General features: G+C 40.8%; 1 protein-coding gene across 2 annotated transcripts in view; it reads left to right on the top strand.

Moving 5' to 3' along the window:
• The window catches only part of CPED1 (cadherin like and PC-esterase domain containing 1), a 156,379-nt gene that overhangs the window by 32,399 nt on the left and 98,704 nt on the right, over positions 1-25,276 (top strand). Inside the window, exons 3-6 of one of the 2 annotated variants that reach the window (XM_086473201.1) lie at positions 2,989-3,095; positions 4,955-5,030; positions 19,363-19,519; positions 20,985-21,153. In XM_086473201.1, coding sequence (XP_086329327.1) covers positions 2,989-3,095; positions 4,955-5,030; positions 19,363-19,519; positions 20,985-21,153 — 509 coding nt within the window. The remainder of the gene's footprint in view (positions 1-2,988; positions 3,096-4,954; positions 5,031-19,362; positions 19,520-20,984; positions 21,154-25,276) is intronic. The other variant, XM_086473206.1, reaches the window with a different exon arrangement.

Raw genomic sequence — 25,276 nt, forward strand, 5'->3', positions numbered from 1 at the left:
GACACTGTTTAACTGGGATACTGCTCCTGCATGCTGAGCTCCACTGGTTTGTTGAATAAAGCAAACAAGATTTCCATAACTGTAGACAAAGCCCTTTACATGGAAAAAACTTCATGCAGATTGCTAGTAGTTAAATTGTTCAGGTATGAAGCATCCATTTTAACCTTCTACTTCAAACGTCCCGTCAAAGCCTTCTTCTGGTGTGCAGCCTGCAGGAAAACGGCAAAACAGTGTATACATTGAAGATAGAATAATATGGATGTTATTAATGCTTCTTCATTAAACATCTCTAAAAACATTTTGAAACACAAGTTTTTCCATGCAGAAGGCTTGCGTTATTACTGTCACTTTTGTTCTTCTTTTAGGGCACATGTTGTGTCTTGCTTTACTTTAGAAATAATTTCTGTGAAAGGGATCTTCTTGTGTGTTAAACTGCAGTGCCTGACAGCTTGAGATCCTTTGCCTGGGCCGTTTGATGTTACTGAAATATTAAGAACACTGGCACTTTTTCACTGAGATACAGTTTTAAAATTATTACATTTGCACAAAGGAGACAGACTCATGGTCTCATGATCATAGGTGCTCATTTTCCACAAAAAGTTAAGCTGTGAGAGGAATGACATGGGCAATTTCTAGGCTATATCTGTTCACAGAGGAGTCTGTTCCAGAGCTAAACTGTTGTAACACATGCCTCTCTCATTTTTGTTTTCCAAGAACATTTTTTCAGGTGTAGTTGATGAGGAATGTATTGATACATTTAAATAGAAGTCATACTGCTCTGTCAGCCTGAATCTGAGAGACAGCACTAGGTGTACGCTGTTTTTCTAATAGGAAGTCTCCTGTTTTCTATAAATAGACGCATTTCAGTTCTGATTGTTCTGTGCTGAAGTAACTGCCTAGATGTCTAATTACTCTAAAGAGAAAACACAAATAACAGCAGGCATTCAATCCCTCCTGAAAAATTGTTTCTAGAAGTTAACTGTTCCTCTTCCTGGGCACTGGCACAGAAACAAGCTAGGTCTGAGCACCCATCTTCCTTTTCTTCTTTTTGGTACATTCAATATCGATCACTCTGTTGTATCCTAAAGGCAAATGGTCCACAGTGCAGGGTATCCTTTGGAGTCAGGGTTCCAATTCATCCCTGGCCAGGATGTGTAACAATAAACAAGGGAAGGAAATGAACTGCTTCTGAGAAATGGAGTTCCCTCCCGCTCCCTTTCAATTTGCACACAGCTAGGCATTGTGCTTTATATGTAATTTTAATGATTTATTCAAAGGTGTTTACTAGTCAAAGGCATAATAACTTGCTTATCTGATAATTACATAGCTGGTGAGGTCATCAAGTAGGTTGTTACCACTGTCAATCTTTTGCACTAAAATGAAGTATTTGTTTGTATGTTTCTTTAATGTTTCATTTATTTGCTATCTGTGACATTTTTATCTACCTGCAGTTTTTTGTTTGTTGCTTTCACAAAGGAGCATGTAGTGAATCTGTCTTACCTAACTTTCACATACCTTAATTATTTTTGTACCATAACACTGGTTCTCATTATGTGAAATTGAAGCATTCTTTACAGTAATGGATGCAGCTTAACTGAAAATTCATCTCTTCAGCTTCGTCACACTGCTTGTAAACATAAAATAGGTCATAGTTACTTTCATAGTCCTGGACCCATTCTGCACAATAAGTTCATTACTGTACTTAATGTAAATTGAGTGTTATATCCCTTTAAGAGAAATCTTCACCCTACTTGGCATTTGTGATTTGGATTGGGATAGGAAAATATTACATTTTGAAGAGGGAAATCAGCCAAAATAAATACCTCTGTGGGCCATCAGTGGGACCAAATGTAGGGGCTATTCTAATAACATTAGGAAGGTATCACAAATGGATAGCACAAAACGGAATATAATCCATGTAGTCTCCCCAACCTTGCAAAAAACAACCACCCAAGCAGTCCCTGAAACAGCTATCCTGCAAAGAGCTTTGACCTAATGCTATACCCTGCCTTGGATGCTGTACAACTTCTCTGGCTGCCCTTTCTGTTTGGAAGTTCTTTATTTCTAATTGTCATCCTGTCACTGAAATGGTTTGCCCTTTATTGAACATATTTGTGGTGTCCTCAACAGATATAGTGATTCTGTTAATCTTTTAAGAGGTGCCATTATCTCTAACTAGTCCAGATTATGAAGGCTGTATGCAGAAAGAAAACAAATAACCACTTGGGGGAACTGACCAAGCTCACTGGAAGTTACATTGGCATTTCTGCATCACATCCCATGCTGCTATATGAGTAAACTCCAATACCCATTTGTATCTTCTAATTCATAATGGTGTTTTAATTGGTGCAATTTAGTTTTGTCTCTTCTACAAGCAGCCATCTCTGACACCAGTGTTGCTTGTTTCCTGATGATAGAAACCCATGGTCTCACAGGTCAGCTTCACCCCAGTGCTTTCTCAATGCAACTTACTGCCCACTTGTACAGTATTTCTAGATGTTGGCAATCTGGTGTCTAATATTTAGGAAGCCACTACACCAAAATTCAGGCTAGAAATTCCTGCTGTTTGCAATAGCATGACCAGTATTGCTACCTGTAAAATTTATTTTCCAATAATGAAAAACCTCAGAAGATCACACTGCATACAGTGGGTGTGTTACAAGTGTGTGTGTTGAGGTGTTCAGAAGAAAGAACAAACTAAAGCAGCACTATCTTATTGAACTTTTTCATTTGTGAATGCTGAAGAGATGAACCACCAGGGGACTGGACATCAGTAGGCAGGTATGACAGGAGGTACCAACTGTGAAATGCCTAAATATAGTTCCAAAGCTTGAATATGTCTTTTTTCCTTCTGCCACCTGTAGCTGTTCATGTACTCAGCACTCCAACAGTTTGCTCTTCCTCAGGATTTGGCTCTAAGTGGTTTTTGCTCAAATAGGAATTGCATGATATTTTCTTTCTCAATATGCTTCTTTTCTTTCCTGATAGGTGGTATAAGTCCTTGGGATCTTTTGATCTGCTTATCTTCCAGAAAAAATGATGGTACTGGCTGCATTCAAATAGAACACTTGCATCACTTAGAGTTATTCCAGAAGGTATGAGATTATTATGTTATTCTTTGTGGGAACAAGAGGGCAAGGCTAGCCCAGAATTTCAGCACTTGCTCATAGAAAGAACATATGCTTATTTTATACTGCAGCAACATGATATAACAGCAGTAAAAAGTTTTTTCAAGTTTCCTATTTACTGAGAAATACTTGTCAGATACCAACATTTCATTCTTCTTTATATCACCCAGTGATCAAAAGTAATTTCTCATTTGGACATAGGATGTTGTTTTGGTAAGTATTTGAGTGTAAATACTGAAAGAACTGAGTGTCAAGTTTTCCTTTTCTCTTCTTTAGCCTGAACTTTTGTGTTCTTGGCTGCCCTCAACCAGCATGTAAGGCAGGAAAAGTGTCTACAGAAGCCAAGGGAAATTTAAGCAATTTACCCCATTGGAAAAGAGAATTTAGAAATTGGAAGAGACAATTAGGAAATGCATGCAGTATTTCAGAATAATAACACAGGCAGAAGATAAAGCTGGACTAACTTAGGTTTCGCATCTTATATCACTACTGAGTTTCATCTAACGTAACTGCTCCATTGTAAAGATCATTTGGGCACCTCCCCAAACAGTGACAGTGCTCCTACAATTGATAATGTGTGAGCTGGACCAGTGTCTTCCTCCAGGGCCTTCATGAGGGTTCCTTGCTCTGGCACTACAATTGGCTTACTCACAATCCAAAGCATCAGTGATGACAATATTTCTGGGTATTTTCAGGATTGCTTTTTTTTCTTTTTTTCACTTGAGTGTGTTGTGGGCACAGTTTAAGTTACTTAGATATACAAATACCTAAATAAGCACATGGCCTGTTGGTAAAATATGTAAGTGACTTAAACTGAAGTCTTTGTTTGAAAAAAATGTGCCCAAAATGTGGGTACAGTTTGGCTTGTATTTCGAGTAAAATGGCACAGGCAAGACCCAAAAGTATAAACTCTGACTTGAAGGAGTGGGAGAAATAGAGCTGCTTTTAAAAGGGGTGTGATGATAAGGATAGAAAAAAACCACTGAGTGTCCACAGAAGTCAGAACTGGGAGCATGTACACTGAGATTCCCTGGGACAGGATGCCTTATCTAAGTGCATACAAGGTGAAATTTTTATGTTGGTTTCAGTTTGCTAGAAATATACATGCTTTGGATTCAGGTCTCAGATCAAAAAAAAGCAGCTTCTGCAAGTCACTTTTTGCTCATTCTACCCATATTATCATATCTGAGCCTCTAATACTGTGCAATATAATACTCCTTACAGCACTCTGCAGTGTCCACAAGTTTCACACAAGAATAACTGAGACACAAGGTGATCAAAGGGATTGTCCAAGTTCTCTTAGGAAGTCTGCAGCACTGTGGGAATTAAACCAGATGGCCCATATCACCCTATAACTTTAAATGTCGGACTAATATTACTTGCTGCTGGCATGTCCATACCACAGTGCAACACAGTTCTCTGTTGCAAAGCCTGGATGTGGTTTAGCTACATTAGCTTACTGCTGCTCCCAAGCACAGCAATTCAAGAGGCATAGGCTATTTCCATGCAGGGAAAGACAGGATTGATAAGTGGCAGAGAACAGAGAAGCTGCAGAAACTGAAAAGGGGGAAGGGAGGAGGTGAAAACTCAGCCAGGTGGAGAGCTGTAAGTCTAAAATTTTGTTTTGTGATGGCCATGGAGGGAGACCACGCTGTGCTTCACTATCCCACATTGCAGTGATGGCAAAGTTGTAATTCCCTTTTGACACTGACAGGAGTTTTGCGTATGAGGTGCCTCTGATAAATTAAACACAAACCCGTTGAAGGCTCCAGGAAAAAGAGCACCCTTCTGAATGAAATCATTAAAGCTTCTCTTTTTTCATACAGGTAAACCTACTTCCAGAAATCCAGCATTTCCTTTGCAGAAAAGAGGGATTATGTCAGATAACAAAAGCCTTTTCAGGTAACCTAATTTCTTCAAATCTGCACATGTGATGATGTTCTTTTAATAGTTGTCACAGGAAGCCTCTGAAATGAGACTGTCAGGCTTACAATTCCTTTTTATTTTTAGTCATGAATGCATAGAGGGAAAAAAGGAACAAGAATGAAAATCCATTTCAGACACCATTTAAATACAGATTACTGTCATGCAGTATCTTTTCAGGAAAAGACTGTTTAGCTATTGCATACTGCAGAATAATTTGGCTATAAGTGTCTTATTTTTGGACTGTTTTGTGTTAATACAGTGTATTGGTGTTTACACTTCAAAGCCCTGAGTTCGGTGTAATATGTTTGTTCAGCTTTACAAAAATGTTGTGTCATGGAGAAGGAGCAAGAGTTGGAGTTTGGTTCCCATCCAAACATAGTTTACTGATAAAAAGCCTTTGTGTATTAAGATCATCAACCAGAAAAGTTTAAAGGTTATGGGCGAGTTGCCAGAGAATTCTAATTTACTATGGGTGAAATTCAGCTTTGAATAGAAACTGAAAAAAAATGTTGTGCACCCTATTAAGTCTATTTAAAATGGAGGGACACATTGTGATCTCAGTTACACTATTAAATGTCCAGCATCAATGTTATTTCAGATTTATGATTTATGTTTGCTACATAAACTTTGCTTATAAGAAATTTCATCTTTATTTTTGTATAATTCAGTAACAACCAATCTCACATCTATTCCATTAGTATTTAGCTTTATTTGCAGACAAATACACAAGATTGATAAGTCTGATTTCTTCTCCCTTTCCTTTCCTTTTTCCTTTCCTTTTTCCTTTCCCCTTTCCTTTCCCTTTTCCTTTCTCCTCTCCTCTCCTCTCCTCTCCTCTCCTCTCCTCTCCTCTCCTCTCCTCTCCTCTCCTCTCCTCTCCTCTCCTCTCCTCTCCGCTTCCTTTTTGCCTTTTGTACATATGCTGTATTTAGCACATAAGGAAAGGATTCATTACATCTCATTTAACCTTGTAGAAGTTAAGTATCTTCTGCAGCAGTATTCTAGTCTTCACCTTAAGTCAGCAGAGAGAGAGGGGCACCTACAAACACTACTTCATTTTATGCTAAACTATGTGTTTTAAATAAATGCGTTGGATTACTATCTGCAGGTACTTACTACCCAATTACCTCTCACCACTGACTGTAAATGGAGCCTAGACAAGTAGCTTAGATTAAATACCTGACATCTGGATGCTTGTCTAAAGTTGAGGTTAGGTGGTTCCTGAGCTAAGCATTCCATATTTTCACTTTTAATTTTTGTACTGTTTCATTTAAAGATTGATCAATATTTAAAACCTATGTGAAGTGTTTCCCTTAAAGAATGGGATGTTGGGGGTCTGTTTAAATTGGACATTTCAATTTTCCTGGTACAGTACATTGTCATAACTGATCATTAGGAACATACAGTATAATGAGCATCTACCCAGGTCCCATGAGAGCCGTTTATCATGAAGTCATATTACGCCAGGTAAGTGATATGTTCTGTTTTGGCTGAGTTTTAAGTTTGTCTTCAGTGATGCCTAGTGCCTTGGTTCCCTTGCACTGGAAAGTGAATTAGAAATTATTCTGATATAGTTCCAGTTTCAGGAAAAAACTGAACAGATTTCTAAAAATTCAAGGACTTCAGGAATTGGTAGGTCCTACTTACTCATATTGTAACAGACTGCCTTTCAAAAACACTGTTTTGCCCTGCTACTTGGAGAAAGGCCAATTGCAGTGGTTTTATTATTTTGCTACCGCAAAACCACACACACACGAGGGATTCATGACACACAGAGCTTTCCCCTTAAAATATGCATATTTTCACTGGTGTCTATAAGCTGTGATACAAGCCACTTTGTGTATGCGGTCTGTTAAGCTGCTCGGTGTTTTCTGCTGTATTTCACTTGCATGGCAAGGTCTTGGTAGCAGAGAGGGTGGTGCTACAAGGGCAGCTTCTGTGAGAAGCTGCTAGAAGCTTCCCCCATGCCCATTAAGACAATACCAGCTGGCTCCAGAATGAACCTGGCGCTGGTCAAGGCTGAGCCCATCAGCAACAGCAGTAGCACCTCTGTGATAATGTATTTAAGAAAGGGGAAAAAAACCTGCACAACTGCAACCAGAGAGAGGAGTGAGAATGTGGGAGAGAAACAACTCTGCAGACACCAAGGTCAGTGGAGAAGGAGGGGGAGGAGGTGCTCCAAGCACTAGAGCAGAGATTCCCCTGCAGCCCATGCTGAAGACCATGGTGAGGCAGGCTGTCCTCCTGCAGCCTACGGGGGTTAACAGTGGAGCAGAGACCCAACTGCAGCTGTGGAAGACCCCATGTCGGAGCAAGTGGATGCCTGAAGGAGGCTGTGACCCCATGTGACCGCACTGGAGCAGGCTCCTGCCAGGACCTGTGGACCTGTGGAGACAGAGGAGCCTACGCTGGAGCAGGTTTGCTGCAGGACTTGTCACCCCATGGGGGACCCACGCTGGAGCAGTCTGTTCCTGAAGGACTGTGCACCATGGAAAGGGCCCACGCTGGAGCAGTTCGTGAAGAACAGCAGGAAGGACTCACATTGGAGAAGTTCATGGAGGACTGTCTGCTGTGGGAGAGACCCCACACTGGAGCAGGGGAAGAGTGTGAGAAGTCCTCTCCCTGAGGAGGAAGGAGCAGCAGAGAGAACGTGTGATGAATTGACAACAACCCCCATTTCCCATCCCCCTGTGCCACTTGGAGGAGGAGGTAGAGAAAATCAGGAGTGAAGTTAAGCCCAGGAAGAAGAGAGGAGTGGGTGAAAGGTGTTTTAAGATTTGGTTTTATTGTTCATTATCCTTCTCTGATTTGATTGGTAATGAATTAAACTAATTTTTCCCCAAGTCAAGTCTATTTTGCCTGGGATGGTAATTGGTGAGTGATCTCCCTGTCCTTGTCTCGACCCACAAGCCTTTCGTTATATTTTCTCTCCCCTACCCAGCTGAGGAGGGGAGTGAGAGAGCAGCTTTGGTGGGCAGCTGGTGTCCAGCCAGGGCCAAGTCACCACATCACCTCTTTAGGGAAAGGCTATTTGTAAACATCTTATTCCCTACTTATATTATTAGTGTTTTCCTGGCAAAGAGAAAAACCCTTCTGACTGATGCCGAAATCCCTTTGAAATCAAGGTAGTATGTGTGCTTGGCAGCAGAGGTCTGTGTCCCACCCACCCAGTAACCAAGGTTTATTCTCACAGTCTACTGAAGCACTGTCAGATAGAAAAAGGCCCACCCCTCACCTTTCAGCTACCAGTAAAAAAGGTTCTGAATCTAAATTAGCTGCACTGTTTTAAAGTAAAAACCAAACCAAAAAAAAATTCCATCTCTTAATTCTAGGTGTCTCCACATCAGCATGTGGCTCAGGGTCTGAGGTAGCTGTTTCAGCACAAGGGTCTCAATGCCACTTGAGACACCATGGAGAGTCCAGGACACCTAGCAGGACGGGCAGATTTGGCACAGAACCTATGTATTTTTTTGTCCAGCAGCTGGAGGTTCTGAAGGACATCCTATGGTGTCCTGGATGGCAATAGATATCTATGTGTGAATATCTATATTTGACACTTGGTATCTAAGCTCCCAAAATTAAAAGAAGTACACTTTAGAGTGAACAAGCACAAAAGAGCGTTTACTTTCAGCATTATTTAGGATTAGTTGAATTGCTCCACACTGACTGTATAGACTACACTGATGTCCACTGACAGGAATGGGAACTTAGACTGTGGCACACAGGGTGTCACCTTTGTGTAGACCAGACCTCAAAGTGTCTCAATCCAGATATGAATCCCATTCAGTATCACTGCATACATGACAACTAATTTACTGAGCGAAATTCACCCACAGAAGGTGAAATTAGAATCAGAAGGGTAAATCATTTGATTTCAGGTTGAAAGAGGACAAAAAGGCGTAAGTTAAAGTAAACTTCTAGAGCCAAGATTTCAGATACTCTCCTCCCCTCCCATTAACCTGATAAAGCCAGCTCTTTCCACTTCTTTCCTTTGCTTGCATCTTCTGTTAGACCTTTCTTTCCAACAACAGCAAAGTTGCCAATTATTAGGATTTGTTTGATCTTCAGTTTTAAAATTATTCAGGGAAAAAAACAGTTTTCATCAGTATTTTCTCCACAGAAGAGTTTGTTTCCTTTCAAGTCAGTCACGTACTTTGGCTCTTGTGTGTTTGAGTCAACAGGGCTTCTCTGCAATTCCTGTTGAAGAGGATCAGTTGGTTTGTTATTACTGTGTTTGTCATTTAGTCAGCCCCCTAAGGAGCCAAGCAATTTCCTGTAAAAGTGAAAACACAAAGTTGCTGCTCTAAGAATTATGGGATCTAATTAAAGACACAGTAAGTCATAGAAACAAATATCAGGCAGCAAGGCTGAGAGGATGGGATTACTGGATTTACTGTGGGTATGACTTGATACTGATAAGCACTGGGTAGAAGGGTAAAGGTTAGTTTTTAAAAAAGTGTTATTCTGTTTGCTGTGCAACTCAATCTGCTAGGTTTTGTATTTAACCCTTCAAGTACCAATATAGGAAAGAAAATGAGTTTAGAAAATACCAGGTCAGTGATTGCTTCTTTCCTTTGTCTTTTTAATGGAAAATCTTTTTGTCAGTCTGAAAATTCAGATTGTTTCTATATGTATGGGGGGAAAAATATCCACATACCAGTGATGACTGCTTTTTAGGAGACAGGAGAGAAGCCGGGAAGAGAAAAAAAGTTAGGAAAATCAGACTGGAAGAAGAGTTTAGAAGAGCAAAAAGGTAAAAAATACATGATGTGTATGGATAAATTTGATTGAGTAAGAGGAGTTGCTGGAGGATAGGCACATGTGGCAGTGGGTTTGTGATGAGGCATAAGAATGGTGATGGATCTTACAATTCAACATGGAAGACATGCTTACTGCTGAGTCTGAGAAGATTGGTTCCACTCCTACTTTTGCAGGACGTTTGGCCCAGTCAGGTGCCTGATGCCTGCTTACTATATGGGTTTTGGTCCATGAAGAGGTTCTGGTATGGCTATTAAATGACCAAGGGAGACTCCTGGTACTTACCACTCAGGTTAGCAAAAGCTGCAGCTGTTGCAGTGATCTGTGAATGAAATCTTCCTGCAACCAACCAAAACCTAGAAGCTCTCTGAGGTTGGAGAATGACTGGCAAAGAGATTTCAGGTGTTCACACTTGGTATCCCACCACAAGAGGGCTGAGAATTGGGCTTGGCTGCCTCCTGGAACTACTCTCAGCTGAGAGATGGAGAGGATTAAGGTCCACAATGTGAGCAGAATTGCCCAGCCTCACTTCAGGGCACAGGAAAAGCATCCTCATGTAAGCGCAACAAATACTCTCTTTGACAGGTTTTGCCTGGTAAAGTAGCGGAAATGCTTAAAGTATTGCCTCCCTGATTTTCCTGTTCCCTAAGCAATCCATACTAGTCTGTCTTTTCACATAAGCATTTGTCTTGCTTCATCGCTTCAAGGGCCCAACCTGTGCCATGCATAGCTGTTTTCTCTACCTATCCAGATAACTGATTCTTTTTAAAGTAATGCTTTTGCTGTATGCCTTCCTTCTGTGTTTCTTTTTATTAGTGTCACTACTGCAGAGACTTTATGAGTGTCCACCAGCCTTGCATCCTCACCTGGTCACCTGTGAGGCTGGCCAACAGCATTAATCACACTGAAGATCTTGGGATAGGGATGACCCTAATGAAATGGGGTGGGAGGGAGAGCCAAGATGGTTCAACTGACTGCGCTCTCACTACATGATATGTTTACTCTCTGGTGTTAACCCCACAGCAGCTTTCCTCTTCCTGCTGCCTAGAAAATCTGTCCTGCTTGACCCCAGTGTCCCTGCATAACTCTGGAGACAGCGGGAAGGGTGATGAGGTGAGGGGAGGAAGAAAGGTCCAATGGGGCCATGTATGTAAGAGACAAATTGTAGATTATTTTCTATTGTAATAACTCAACATCTCTGTGACAAGAACATGCCTCTTTATAGGGTGATACATCTCTTTTGCTGGCTGGGCCTTAGAAATGTCTTCATGCTAGTTGTGATTGCTTCTTTGCCTATTACCTTTCTGCTACTTAAGTTGCTAAGAGCCTCAAGAATGGCCGATAAAATCAGCATCTGATTTTTTTGAGTTAATTTGATTATAAACTATGTGGGGAAGGATTTTCTTTGTTTTACAACAGGGTCAGATCTCAGCTAGGACAAAAATGTACTTCTGTAATAACAACAAATATGAAGAAATGGAAAAGAAGTAGAGTACAAAATGAATTTAATTACCTGGCCTATACTGTTCTATATTCTACTCTGTTACTAGTACAGAATTGTAGCTGTGGTTCTAATCATGTAACAGTCAGCCAGTATTTTCTCTGAGGCACTTTTTCCAGAGGTTTATAGCTTATCTGTAAATTTAAGTTCTAGTGTGAAGGGCGCACATAGAATAAGCAGCCCTTCTGGAAAATACTGAAAAAGCCCCCTCTGTCTTTTAACTGTGAGGATGCTTTAAGAATGAAGAAGTAAACACTGTATTTAGTAACCACTGTATTCCATGCACCCGCCAAAACAGAGAAGCAAAAAAGATGCTAAATGATTCATCTAAACTGAAGCTGTGTTTGCTGATATTTTTTAAGGGGAAAATAAACAATACATACATTTCAAAATGATGCGCTATCATCACTTTGCCTTTTTAACTCTGAAACTTCACAGGCGTTTTTTAGCATGAATTGCAGTACAGTCCAACCCACAGTTTAAAATCCTTTCCCTCTAGATCTGCTTTACTATAAACTTTTTTTTTAATACTAAACATATTTTAGATAATTTAAATTTTCAGAAATGTTTGAAATTTCTCCATTTAAATATTCAGGGTGGATTTCTTTGAACTGTAATACAGAGGGAGGGATCACTGTATTTTTTGAATATGAAAGTCTTTTGTGAATATCTAGCTCAATAGTCAGTAGAAGATGGGACATTGAACTTGCAGCACTGTGCAAATCGCAAATGAAGCTTATAACTTATGTCAAGACCATCGCAGGAGTGTTAAGTATCAAGCAAGAAATCATATTCCTATGAAATCAGTGGAAATTTTGCCAGGACTGCCTCTAGTATTCCTAGCTTCCTTCAAATACTCAGCATCTGCTTTGAGTTTCTCAGCCATCCATTTCTAAATGCATAGATTATAAAACTGAGCGTTAAATGTTCTCTCTCTTTCTTTAGCAACCTCAAGGCGTAATGTGTAAGCTGTAAGAGAGTACTAATCTTTGTCTCAGAGTCTTTTCATCCAACAGGTCAACCGGATAACAGGATGCAATTAAATGGAATAGGTCTGCTCTCTGTGACAAGCCTGCAATGACCTCAAGGCATGTAATAGCAGCAGTTCATCTGAAATCATCCATCCTCCACCATCAACACTGAAAAATGAAAAAAATGCACTTTTAATGCTCATTACTTTCATGGTTATACTGCTTAGAGCAGGTTGCCATAGATGACTGAGCAAAAGCTACTGGATAGCAGGCTTTATTTTGGACAAAATCCCCTAGTCCTGGAGGTGCTCAGAAGTCTGCCTAAGACTCTGTGAAAGCTCCTTAAGCATCTCCTGTTGTGAAGCAATCTTTGCAGCTGTTTAACACACCTTTCCAACCTACAAAGGCTGGAAAAATTGCCCAGCTGTAAATACCAGAAGAGGACCAGGTTGTAGCAATGCAGCTTGCCTGGTCTGTATCAGAAATAAGCTCTTAGTGCTCCAGCAGCCTGCTCCAGTTCAGCAGATGGATGATCCCAGCACAGGATGCCGTGTGAAGTTCTTCTGACTCACTGTCAGAGAGCAAACCTCCAGGCTGACAGAGAGGACCTGTTATCAGTCCTTCCTGAGTACTGTGCTGCAGAAACTGCTGAGAAATTACATGAGTTGACTAGCATTCTGCTTTTTCCTGTGTGAGAGAATTCAGGCTCCTGCTTGAGACAGAGTACCACTATGAACATCTAGGAAGAAATTCAGAAGGCTTCTTTGCAGATAGAAAGTCTCCTGTATACTTCCAGGATTAATGTACTTTCATGTTCTAAAGTGATGTTTTTCCTGCTAAAAAAAAAAAAAAAAAAAAGCAATTGGATGACGACTCTGCAAGTACAAATGTGCTGAGCTTACAATGTCCTTTATGAAAGAAATGAACAATGTGCTGGGCTCAGAACAAAGCACAGCACCTTAGTTGCGTTTCATCCCATCTCTAGCTTTGTGCTTCATTAAACAAACAGGAGCTCCCAAGGTGACTCAATCACTCTCAAAATGTTTCTAACAGATCTGACACTTGATCGGCACTTTAGAAACCAAATGATCTTTTTCTTGCAGACAATAGTCTTAATCGTTCCTTGCTCCGTGTTTGAAGTGTATAAAATGTAGCCTATTTGATCCTGAACAAAGTAAAGAAATTAACAAACAAAATTGTATCATAACCCTCCTTGTAACATCAAGGGATAATATAAAAGGAAGGATAAATCTTTCTGTTCATCTTCTGTTCTCTTTTCTTTCAGATGAGTTACTCACTTAGTTCAACCAGTAGGGTCTTCTCCTGCCAAATTCCTTACATTTGCAGATCACCAGATGTTGATGTTAACCTAAGCGTTCCACTTACCTACTCTAGGTGGTCCTGCTCTGGCAGGGGGGTTGGATTAGATGATCTTTTGAGGTTCCTTCCAACCCCTAACATTCTGTGATTCTGTGATTTATCACCAGTCCATGTAGCCGCTGCCATGTCAGCAGTGACCTGGCTCTGCTCTAGGAAGTCATAATTTGTCCAAATGTACTTCTAGCTATCAGTAAACCTTTTGCTCGTTCACACGTTGTAACTCTTAAATCATCTATTCTTTATTGTGTGTTAGTTGAATCTCATGTTACACTCATAACTCTGAGCCAAAAAGAAGTAAATAACTTGGGAGCTGGAGATGGGGAGAGAGGAAGCAAGAAGTCATAGCTGTGTAAAATACTTGAAAGGCCTCATTAGATGTCAGTGTAGCTGCTGCATTAGATATCAGTTGTCACTGTCAACTGATCTGTTTGATTCTGGCACTCTGAGAGATTGCGGTTCACAGAACAATATCTACTACCAGTTCAAATGAGAGAGGTGCATAATTTTTTTGATCAAGAAGTGTTGACTTGCTTTGGTGGATCTTATACCTCCCTTTCACATGTGCCCCCCAGCTGTTCCTATGTCTCAGACCTATGTTTAACCCATTGCTGTGGTTAGAAGGCTAAAGTGTGAATTCAGCTGACAACTTGCAGTGGCTTCCTTACTCATCAAAATGGAGTAATGGAGAACATCCTGGGCAGATGTAAAGTGGTGCTATTTGGTGGTATTTTCAATGGTACCATTTCAGAGATGTCAGCATAAGAAACATTCTTCAAGCCAGAATTTCAAGGAAGTGAGCATTTTTTAAAGTGAAAGCAGGTATCTGGCCTTCAGTTTGCTTCACGCTGGATCATCACAAATGGCAGAAGCAAAAGGTACTTGTGGCAAAGCGTACAGCTCCTCAGGAAAAACAGCAGTTTGTGTAACCTTTCAGTTACTGCATAGCCACTTTAAAAGGCAAAATGTTCTTTTCTAGTTCACTTCTTTTTTTTTTTTTATTTTGATCTTTAGTGTCTGCTGCAGAAATTACTGATATTAAGGTTTGGGTTTTTGAAAGAGAGGACATGACATTAGGATGCTGGGACTCTTTCTAACTTTCCCAAGCTGCCTGACATCAACTGCTGAGCCTGCCTCACCTCTTCTGTTATAAAATGTTGATGTTATGTACATACTTCAAAAGGACTGGTTAATTAACAACAGCTTGTAGAGTGATTTCAAGATGGAAAAACATGGTAATTACTGCAAACAGTAAAGGCACTGCAGGCTAATTTTCATTGATGATAGTGTTGATTAACAAATTTACAGCTCTAATAAACATTGTTACTGCTTTTGAGTGCAAGAGCAGGTGAAGAGTTGCCATGAGAACTGATGCAGCTGAGTGTGCTGCTGTTCAGCACTACTGACATCTCTTTATTATTATGATAATTGTATTCATTGATTACTGGGAGTAGATTTACCAAAGTGAGGGACTGTCACTCCCTATAAACTCTGCCTGATGGTGTTCATGCTGTGTGTCATCTCAAAGGAGCAAGCACCTTGTGAGTCTCACTCCCCCGTCTCCTTCTTCCAACCACCTTGTGATGAGTTCTCTCCCAGGTGGATGCTAACACAAAACCAACAAAGGTGCTTAAGGCACCATACAAACAGGATGCTCTATAGCATAGGGAATATTTTACGAGCATTGCCCCTTTTTTAGTTCTCGATGCTAATCAGCAACACCCTGAATTTGTTTAGCCTTCTTTTCTTTAAAAGATGACATTTCCATGTTGTTTTTTGTTTTTTTTTTTTTTATGTTGAGACATTTTGCAAAGACTTAGGGCAATACTAAGAATCTTCTCCCCAGTAGTTTGAGAAGTTCAGGACACTTCTCTTTGTCATCTGTCTCTACCATTTTGTTTGTTAGTTTGTTTGTTGTATCCAGTTCCAGTAAATGACCCACTGGGTAGTGACAAATGAATTAATGTCAAAGTAATATTTTCTATTTCCCTAAGCCAGCTGAAACTCTCATTTAAGAGAGGTAAATATAGGTACAAACCTTGTCTCATTCTTTTCAAACGCTGTCTTGTGAGTTAATACCATGTTGGTTACTTGTGCATTAGCAACACAATTAAAACCATATTTTGAAAAAGAAAAGGCACTCTAATTTCTCTTGAGTAATGAGCTGAACAGCCCTTCTCTGCTGCCTTGTTCTTATTTTCAGTGAAATATTTGCTTTCTTTTAAACAAGAAATTATGTTTTGTGCATTTCCCTTTTCTCAACATTATGGTCATTCTAACTAAAGCAATTGCTGAAAAATGTGCACCTTTGACATAATTTGGCTTTCAGATGACCAGCTGAGAAGAGAAGAGCTGTCATTCTTGTCCTTTGCATGGTTCTGTTAATGTCACACAGCTATGGTCTAACATAAAAGGTGTATATGTTACAGAGAACTTGGTCTGGAAGCACAGTTCTGCCTCCTTTCAGCTCTGTGCTGTAGCCATCAAGGTAGGACAACCTCTCTCTCTCTCTCTCTCTCTCTCTCTCTCGTTTGCTCGCCTAGGCAGCATTGGCAAGGGGGTAGCTTGGATTGCTGTCATGTGCTTCACTGGGTTTTGTGTGACTTTGATCTCACTCACGGTCAACAGAACAGTACCTTGTAATTTGGAGATCTAGGCCATGAGGTTTGAGCTAAGAGTCTGATGGTGCTGGGCTGTTCCTGATGGACGTACTACAGTACCAAGTACAGGCAAACAGGGTTTGGCTCCATAACTCCATAGATAGTTGCAACAGCAGAGGGATGACTCTTGCTTTTTTACCAATGTGAGGATAAATCAGAAAAAGATCTCCGAGGACATCTGTGGAGGGCCTTGATGTGTTTTAACTATTCTAATTTTGTCTGAACACCAAAGCTGTATGATCAAACTTTACACTCTGGGAATTATTTGCATCTGCAAGTAAGTAGCTTAGTTTTCTTGCACAGAAAATGAAAATACAGACCCTTACAGAGAGCAGTTCAGAACCTGTATTTGTATCAGTGCTCCAAGGGCTGGTCTCTCTCTCTCTCTCCATTGCCTAAAGACAAAGCCTAAGAATACTATTTTGCTAATACAGGCTCTTCAGTTAAGTAACTAAAACAAGGCATAGGAGTAGTTGTTGTGGGACCATTGTAAATTGCCATGGTGAAATGCTGTCGTGTCTTTACAAGGCGGGTATGGTAAATAGCATTTGATTTAGCAGATCTACTCCCTGTGCATACTCAGAAGCAAGTCTGCTAAATAAATGTCTTAATGGGAGTTTACTAGCTTATTCCTGTGTGGTGAGTCGTCCCTGGCTGGATGCCAGGCACCCAGTGAAGCTGTTCTATCACTCCCCTCCTCAGCTAGACAGGGGATAGGAAATACAACAAAAGGCTCATGGGTTGAGATACAGACAGGGCAGGATCATTCACCAATTACCATCACAGGCAAAACAGACTTGACTTTGGGAAAAATTAGTTTAGTTTATTATCAGTGAAAATCAGAGTAAGATAATGAGCAATAAAATCAAATCTTAAAAACACCTTTCTCCCACTCCTCTCTTCTTCCTGGGCTTAACTTCACTCCTGATTTTCTCTACCTCCTTCTCTCAGGCAGTGCAGGGGGACAGGGAAGGGGGGTTGTGGTCAGTTCATCACACGTTCTCTCTGCCGCTCATTCCTCCTCAGTGGCAGGACTCCTCACACTCTTCTCCTGCTCCAGTGTGGCATCCCTCCCATGGCAGACAGTCCTCCACAAACTTCTCCAATGTGAGTCTTTCCTATGAGTTGCTGTACTTCATGCACTGCTCCAGCATGGGGCCCCCATGGGGTCACAAGTCCTGCCAGCAAACCTGCTCCAGCACGGGCTCCTCTGTCTCCACAGGTCCACAGGCCCTGCCAGAAAACTGCACTAGCATGGGCTTCCTATGGGGTCACAGCCTACTTTGGGCTCATCCACCTGCTTCAGTGTGGGGTCCTCCAAGGCAGACATCTGCTCCACCATTAACCTCCACGAGCTGCAGGAGGGCAGCCTGCCTCATCATGGTCTTCAGCACAGGCTGCAAGGGAATCTCTGCTCCAGCCCCTGGAGCACCTCCTCCCCCTCCTTCTCCACTGACCTTGGTGTCTGCAGAGTTGTTTCTCTCCCACATTCTCACTCCTCTCTCTGGCTGCAGTTGTGCAGGTTTTTTTCCTTTTTCTTAAATACATTATCACAGAGGTGCTACCGCTGTTGCCAATGGGCTCAGCCTTGACCAGCGGCAAGTCCATCTTGGAGCTGGCTGATATTGGCTTAACTGGCATGGGGGAAGCTTCTAGCAGCTTCTCACAGAAGCTGCCCCTGTAGCCCCCTGCCCACCAAAACCTTACCTCAGGAACCCAATACATCCTGTTATCACTGCATAGCCAAGTGGACAGACAGTAGCCTGTTTTACCTCTATACCATCAACAAACAGGTAGTCACTTACAAAGTCGAAACCAGTTATAATGTATAACGCAACACAAAGATGCCAATGAGAGTGTAATCTGAACACGAGGTGCTATATTAATAAGTGCCTGGTTTTGATTAGTTAAGCCTTTAATCCTGCTAAATGGTGCATGTAAAGTGAAGGACCAGATTAATTTTAGATCCCAGCTGAGCTTGGAAGGCTGTACTGAGCTGATCTCATGAACAGCCAATAAACCCAGACAATCACAATGTCATTTTAACAGGATCTGTATGAAAATGCATAGTCGTTTTCCTTGAATGGCTGCTCACAGCTCGTTGCCAGAAATACAGCTTCAGTTTTATTTTTCATTTCATGTACAGAAGTCATGAGAGTGCATGCTTTAAAAGAGAAGCTATACAAATAAATTCATGACATTAGCACAATGCACTATGTCATTAAAAAGATAAGTAACAGCGTTTGGGAATAATGTGAACAGCTTGACTTTTCCCTGACTATTACTTAAGAACTTGAAATGTGAGGTGTGTGAGAGTTAATGAAAACCACCCTACATGAAATAATGACATAATATAAGGGTTCTGTGCCTTTTTATCAGCACAGTAAAAGCAGAAAATACATACCACCCGTTGGCTGATCTCACATCACAATATTTTGATTACTGTTAATAGTCACATGCCTCAGTAATCTTGAGGACTCTGGTACATCAGTCCTTCTCCCACTGCGTTCGGTGGCATAACTAAGCCTCCCATAGATTTCAGTAACTGCAAAATGTAGCCTTAAACAGTGAACCTAGAAACAAGGATATGTGGTTGTTTACTGAGCTGTCTGTGTGATTACAGTGGCAAAGTCCCTTGGTCCTTAGTCAAATAAATTTCTTATCCCTAATAATTGTAATTAGGGCTATGCAATAAACAAATTTTGGTATTCTATATTTAGAAAGAAAGGATTTCTATTTAGAAGAAGTGGGAAGGGGATGCTTTTTGTATGCAGTACTCATGCACTCACCTATAAAGTGGCAGTTGCAGCTAAGCCTCTGAGCTGGCAGCTGGAAGGGGTTGCTTGGTGGGTGTAAAACTCTCTACTAACAGATCCAAAAAGGATTATAGTCTCACCATTTGTTATTTTACATTTTCAGCTCATGCTGGTAGCTCTTCTCTACCTCTTGTTTTTTACACATTTTATCCTTAACAGCACGAGTCAACCACCACTTTCAATGCTCTGCTGACTTTCTTTCTCATCCCCTTGGTACCTTTTCAGACCTGCAGCTCCCAATTGTCACCCCAGAGTGCTCTGGCCAGCCTGGACTGTCAAGTGCCAGCGCCACAAGCAACGTGTCCCGGGGCAGCAAAAGCACTGACAAGACACATACTGCCCATCTGCAGTACTGGTGGAAGCAAAGCACGAGCCAACAGCTGTAAGCTAATGGTACCCCACCCTCAGAAACTGCAAGTGCTTCATCGTGCAGTTAGTTGGGAGTCAGGGATGCCGAATGTAGCAGCAGAAGAGACCACAGCAGATGGAGCACTTGGATTTATTGCATCTCTTATACTTGCATAATTTGTTTCTGTACTAGCTTGCACATGTTTTGTGTGTGAACAGCCAAGTCTTTATGTTGAGGGCATCAAAACACCTAAACAGATAAGTACTGAACCAGAGACACCTCTGAATATTTAAGTCACATGCTGGCTGAGCTATTTCCCACTCCCTTCCCTGCCTTGCCGCTACCACAGACACACAAACATAGTTCTTTGCACAGAGACCCTCCCTTAAGTGAAAAACCAAGAAGTACTTGAGAACTGGCTGTCCAAGCACTCTTTCCTATGTTACAGTATCTCAGAAATTTTAAGCTCTTAGGACCTACCATTCTGCAGAGGGGGAAAAAAGGTCTCTCTAAGGTAGACATTATTAGACCTCCTTAACAGATAGAAAAATTTAGGTCTGGAAAGGCCACATCTTGCCAAAGATTACACAGAAATGGGAGGAGAGCCCTATGTCCTTCACCAGTAATCAGTCTTAAAGACCCATAATTTGTAGTCATCTTCTCATTGCATTTGCTGTGAGGTAAACAGATACTCAAAGTTTTTAACAGGGAGAATAATAACCACAGTTGTCAATATGCCCAAGTATAGCTCAGATTTCCCCAAGTAATGAGCTTTTAAACAACAGCTTTTTTCCCTTGGTTTGTTTTTTTTCTGTCCTGTTTCTATGGTTGATTCTTTCTGTGTGGACTATGGGAGCTGTAGGCCAGTATCTAGAGAGCTGTGTCACTCCCTAGTCAAAGATAGCTTGCATAATTATTTTATGTTCAGCTGATTTGTTCTAGGTTATTCCTAGGTGTCATGGTCTTTCATAATATTTGGAATTATAGTTTATGGCTCCCTTTAGGAATAGCATTCAGTCCCTTTATTACATTGAAGAAAGTGCTAACATAGTGCAGTCTTTCCATAGGGTTGTTACATTTTTTTTCCTGAGTTCACTATAAATCAGTGTTAAATCTGGGTACCCTGACTACGGACTTCTGTTTTTTAAGCTGCTTGGATTTCTTTAATGTTTTTACCTACAATCTGAATGTCCTAGGTTTGCAACAGTTACAATATGCCCACAATGCACTTATCCATATATACTCCTAAATATAACTCCCTCCTAACATAGTTACTTTCTGTGTATGGAAATTAAGCTTCAAAAATACTGAAAGCAATAAAAATACTCCATGTAAAGCTTTGTTCTAGCTTGCTTGGTTTCATCTACTGTGTTGCTTAACTCAGGGGAAAAAAGGCTAATTTCCTATTTCCGCTAATTTCACTACTTCACTATTTTCTTATAGCTCATTTTCCTCATTTGCAAAAGCACTTCATTAATTTATTTTTATTACGTTCCAGGAATCAAGTATCAACTTCACCAGACCACAAGGACATCCTTAAAGTTCAAGACCTTTCTGTCATCATCAAAGCATATGTGCTTGTGACATCCTTAACACCTCTGCGGGCATTCATTCATTCAACCACCACTGTCTGGCATCCACCCAAGAAGAAGCACTTTTCCATGAAGGTAAAATGTTATATTTCCTAATATTTTCATCTTTCAGGCAAAGTACAGAGACAGAAAACCAGATAATACCTTTCTTCTCTTTCACCTCTTTATTTGCAATCCACAGCTGACAGTGAATATTCTCCTAATGTATAGCTTTCATTTCTCAGAAGGAGTGGGGTTTGCTTCATGAAGCCAGAAGGAGTTGCCTTGTGCAGTGGGAGTTATGAAGGGCCCTGGGATTTGCCTGCCTCGGAGTCCATTTTTATTGGCAACATTTGACAGCAGTTGCAAGGTTGGAGTTTCCTCTAAAGCACAGCAGCAGGGATGCTGTCATGGAGTAATGTCTTTTGCCCGGATATTGGCAGTGTTGTAAAAAAGGAAAATAAATATTTAAAATAGTTTGTTTAGATTTCTTCTTTTTAGGTGCAGTAAAACAGAACGGAGGAGGGTCAGGACACTTCTAAATAAGGGGAAGGAAGTATACTGTGGAGAGGGTGGGCCTCCCATGGTGTCGGTTTTATGAAGAAGAATGTTTCACATGTGCCTTAATTGGATTAACTCTGGATTTCTCCAAGTGCCTGGAGAGACACCTCTCTCTCCACATCTAGTTTGCTCAGCAACCCCATGAATTTCCAAACATGCCTTCCCGTTCCTTTGTTCTTTCAGCAAGGAACTTTGCTTGCAACGTGGCAGCTCATCATGAAGGAACTACAGTTCTGTGTCTGCTCCTTTCCTTTTGAAGGAATAAGGTCACAAAGTAGCAGTGTTTTCATGAGACCACATAGATCAGCTCCTGCAGCAGCCAACTGAGGATGGGTGCGCTTTCCCCATGTAGCCTTCTTGGGGTAGGAGCAGGTCTTAGCTTTGGATCAGTCTAAGTCTTGTGGTGTCACTGTCAGGACTCTTGATGCCAGCCATTCAGTATGTTCTACAGTTTTAGCTCTCTCAAAGTTAAGTGCCTAGTCTAAGCTCGTTATCTAATTCTAGTTATTGGAGAACCAGACACCTCCAGAGAGCAGATTACCCCACCCAATTTAGACAGTAATTTTGGAAGGAGATGGTTTTCCTGCTGAGTGTCTGCTTCCTTCCATGGGTACAACATTCTTAGAGAACGCACCAAATTCTAGATTGCCAAAATAAGGTGAGCTGGACCTACTTCTCTTTCTTTCCCCCCTCAGAAGATATGGAAGCCCATGGAGATACGTTACTTTGCCATCTATTTTCCTTTATTTACATTTAGGAAGACTAATGGTCACTGACATTCAAACCTTGGGGCTCAGTTTTGTTTTATGGTTATTAAAATATCACAATGTCCAGCAGCATCACTATTGTAGCTGAAGTAGCAACTACCTTTAAGGCTAGTAGTCATTAGTAATTGTGATATGGCTCTGTAAAATAATTCCCACTGAGGGCAGTCTGCTGAACAGGGTGCCAGCCACCATTTACGCAGCACTTTGGCAGATGAAGAAGCAATAAAAATGATGGATAGAAGCAGTAGCACATCTACAGTAGATCCAATCTGGTTACTGCTGCTGTGGTGTTATATCTTCCACAGCTTTAGGGAGATATATCAAAATGGCAAGAAATAAACAAAAAATAGACACCACAGAAAGCGCATTTGTAGTGATGTATAGGTTGGATGCAAATTAACGAAATGATGGAAAGTGGGGTCTATAAGACTGTCTCTCAACATAAACAATGTGCCCTATAAAGAACCTGGGAGGAGTCAGGGAGTCTCCATGAGAAGTTTGACACTGGGAATTCATGGAAAGCACTACTGGGAAAATCACAAAGAGGCTTCTGTGCTTAGTACGGAGTCATCAGGCAGAAGACCATCAGCCAGAAAACAATACTTGGCAGAAGGTTTGAATTCAATCATTGATAACCTTTGGGATGAGATTACATCAAGTTTCTCATAAACTTCATGGAGACATCACTTGTTGCCAGTGGGATGTACAATGCCAGCAGAGTGATCTCCTCTCCCAAAGCAGCCAGTGGAGCTACGCATATTTGTACCAGCCAAAGAAACTGGTCAAGAAAGCTCTAGGCTTTCAGTTTCTTCCAACTCTATTGTACAGGAAAGAGAATTGCTTGTGACATTGTGAAGCTCCAACCTGTCAATACTCAATAAAGACAGTAAGGATCTCTAAGACCTGATGGACAGAATACCCATCGGTGTCACTGGGGACTGAACATGCCTATAGAGGAGACTTTGGTTGAAAAATGTACCCATGTTTGACATATTTTTCTCCAAGAGCAGCTGACTGATTTTTTTTTTTAATTAACAGATGAGAATAATTTTATCTGCTGCATTGCCATCTTTCAGTAATGTTGCACAATAATTTAGAGACCTCCTCAATGTATGTAGGCCTCTGTTCAGCAAATTTTTTTATACCAGCGTAATTAAACCATTATTGATGAGAAAGTCATCTGCTTGGTTACAACATTACTGTCACAATCTCAGTATTTTAAGCTTAAAATTTTATCACCTAAGTACAACAATCATTTATGGTTGCTAGAAGTAATCAGATGTGGTATATATGAAGGAGAGATTTTTAAAAAGACTGAAGAAGAGGTACTGGGTGATATCAAATGATTGAGAGAAACTATGCAAGCAAAAAGCAGGACCCTAATGAATTAAATAATACTGCGTTTCCCATTGCTTCTTTGTTAGTAAAATATCATAAATTATTTCTACAACTGATATTTACTTATCTGAATCATAGTGGCAAGGTTTCAGAATGACTCCTTGAATAAGCATTGGCCAAATGGCAGTTCAGGAAGAGTTCAAGTGTGTTTTGCTCACCAGCTGCCAGGTTTTCTCTGTATTATACATATTTTAGTATCTCAGTTCAGAAAGCAAAAAAAAAGGTAAATCCTGAGCTGGCATGAGGATTTTGTGTGTGGTCAAGGGGTGGCAAAAGTGCAACTCTAGATTTGGGCCCTGGCTGGGACAATGCAGGAGATGCAAGGGAGAGAATGGCTTTCTGCCACACAAATGTTTTGATATGAGACTTGCATAATATCCTTATTTCCGTGAGGAAATTTGGAAACCCCTTATTTAGACCATCTGTGCGTTGAAGATTAATAATAAAATAGAAGTTTTCTCTTTTGCATATGGTACCAATTAAGGGATGGGTCTCTGTCAATGTATGCAATAATTCCGTTCATGTTAATCGACATTATGCATGTGTGTTGAGCAGAAGGCTGACCCCTGAACAATTTTCTGTGTTATAGTAGCTGGTGTGTGAAATAGTAATTTACAATTAATTGTCTCAAGGTTTAACACACTATGAAGCGCTTCCTTTGCCCTACCATTAACTTTTCCCAACCTGGTCCCAGTTCTCAACGAAGGGATGCACTTTCGTAGCTTGTAGTGGTGCCACATCCTGTGTCACCTGGGGAGGCTCCTCTGTGCTGTCTGTAGCTTCCCAGGGCCTCCACACTGGCTCGTCGTCTCTTCGTTCATCCAAAATAGGCAGTCAGGTGCCTCCTGGATTTGAATTCTTTGACTGGTGTTCTTGCATAACCCTCAATACCCTCAGCTGAAACTATGCTCTTAACTGATTTTCCAGTTGTGCAGTGAAGTAAACATAATTTGTTAAAGCAGTTTGCTGTTAAGCTTGCTGTGGTAGAAGTCACTGTAACTATCGCTGAAATTCTCTCTCTGTGTATTAAGCATTTGGAAACTTGAGGAAAGAGAAATGTTTTTTATACTTAACGTATATGCAAATAAAACTGGACCCTCACCTAACCAGAAAATACGTCTTTTAATACGACGTGGAGGTCTGGCTTAGAGCCCAACACTGTGAAAATTAGGTTGCACTATTGCCCTCAAGTGGCCAGTTTTGATACTACTTCAAGTAATAGCTACAGATATTTAATGAGAGAATGAAAACATACACGCAGATAAAGAGCAAAATGCTTAGAAGCAGCAGAGAGGCTCAGGATTTTTTCCCTTTTTTTTATATTTGAATTCCATATTCTTGCCCAGTTACTTAGCTGGAGCAAATAGAAAAGGAAGTTACCATCAACTCTTTAATAAATTATATTGCAGGGTTATTTGGGAATAAAATTAAATTTGTTCATTAAGTTCTGTAAGAACTTAGCAAATGGATTTCACTGCTCTTGCAAGTAGCCT

This window comes from Leptosomus discolor, chromosome 1 (assembly GCF_034619465.1).
Source record: "Leptosomus discolor isolate bLepDis1 chromosome 1, bLepDis1.hap2, whole genome shotgun sequence".
Classification (NCBI taxonomy): domain Eukaryota; kingdom Metazoa; phylum Chordata; class Aves; order Leptosomiformes; family Leptosomidae; genus Leptosomus; species Leptosomus discolor.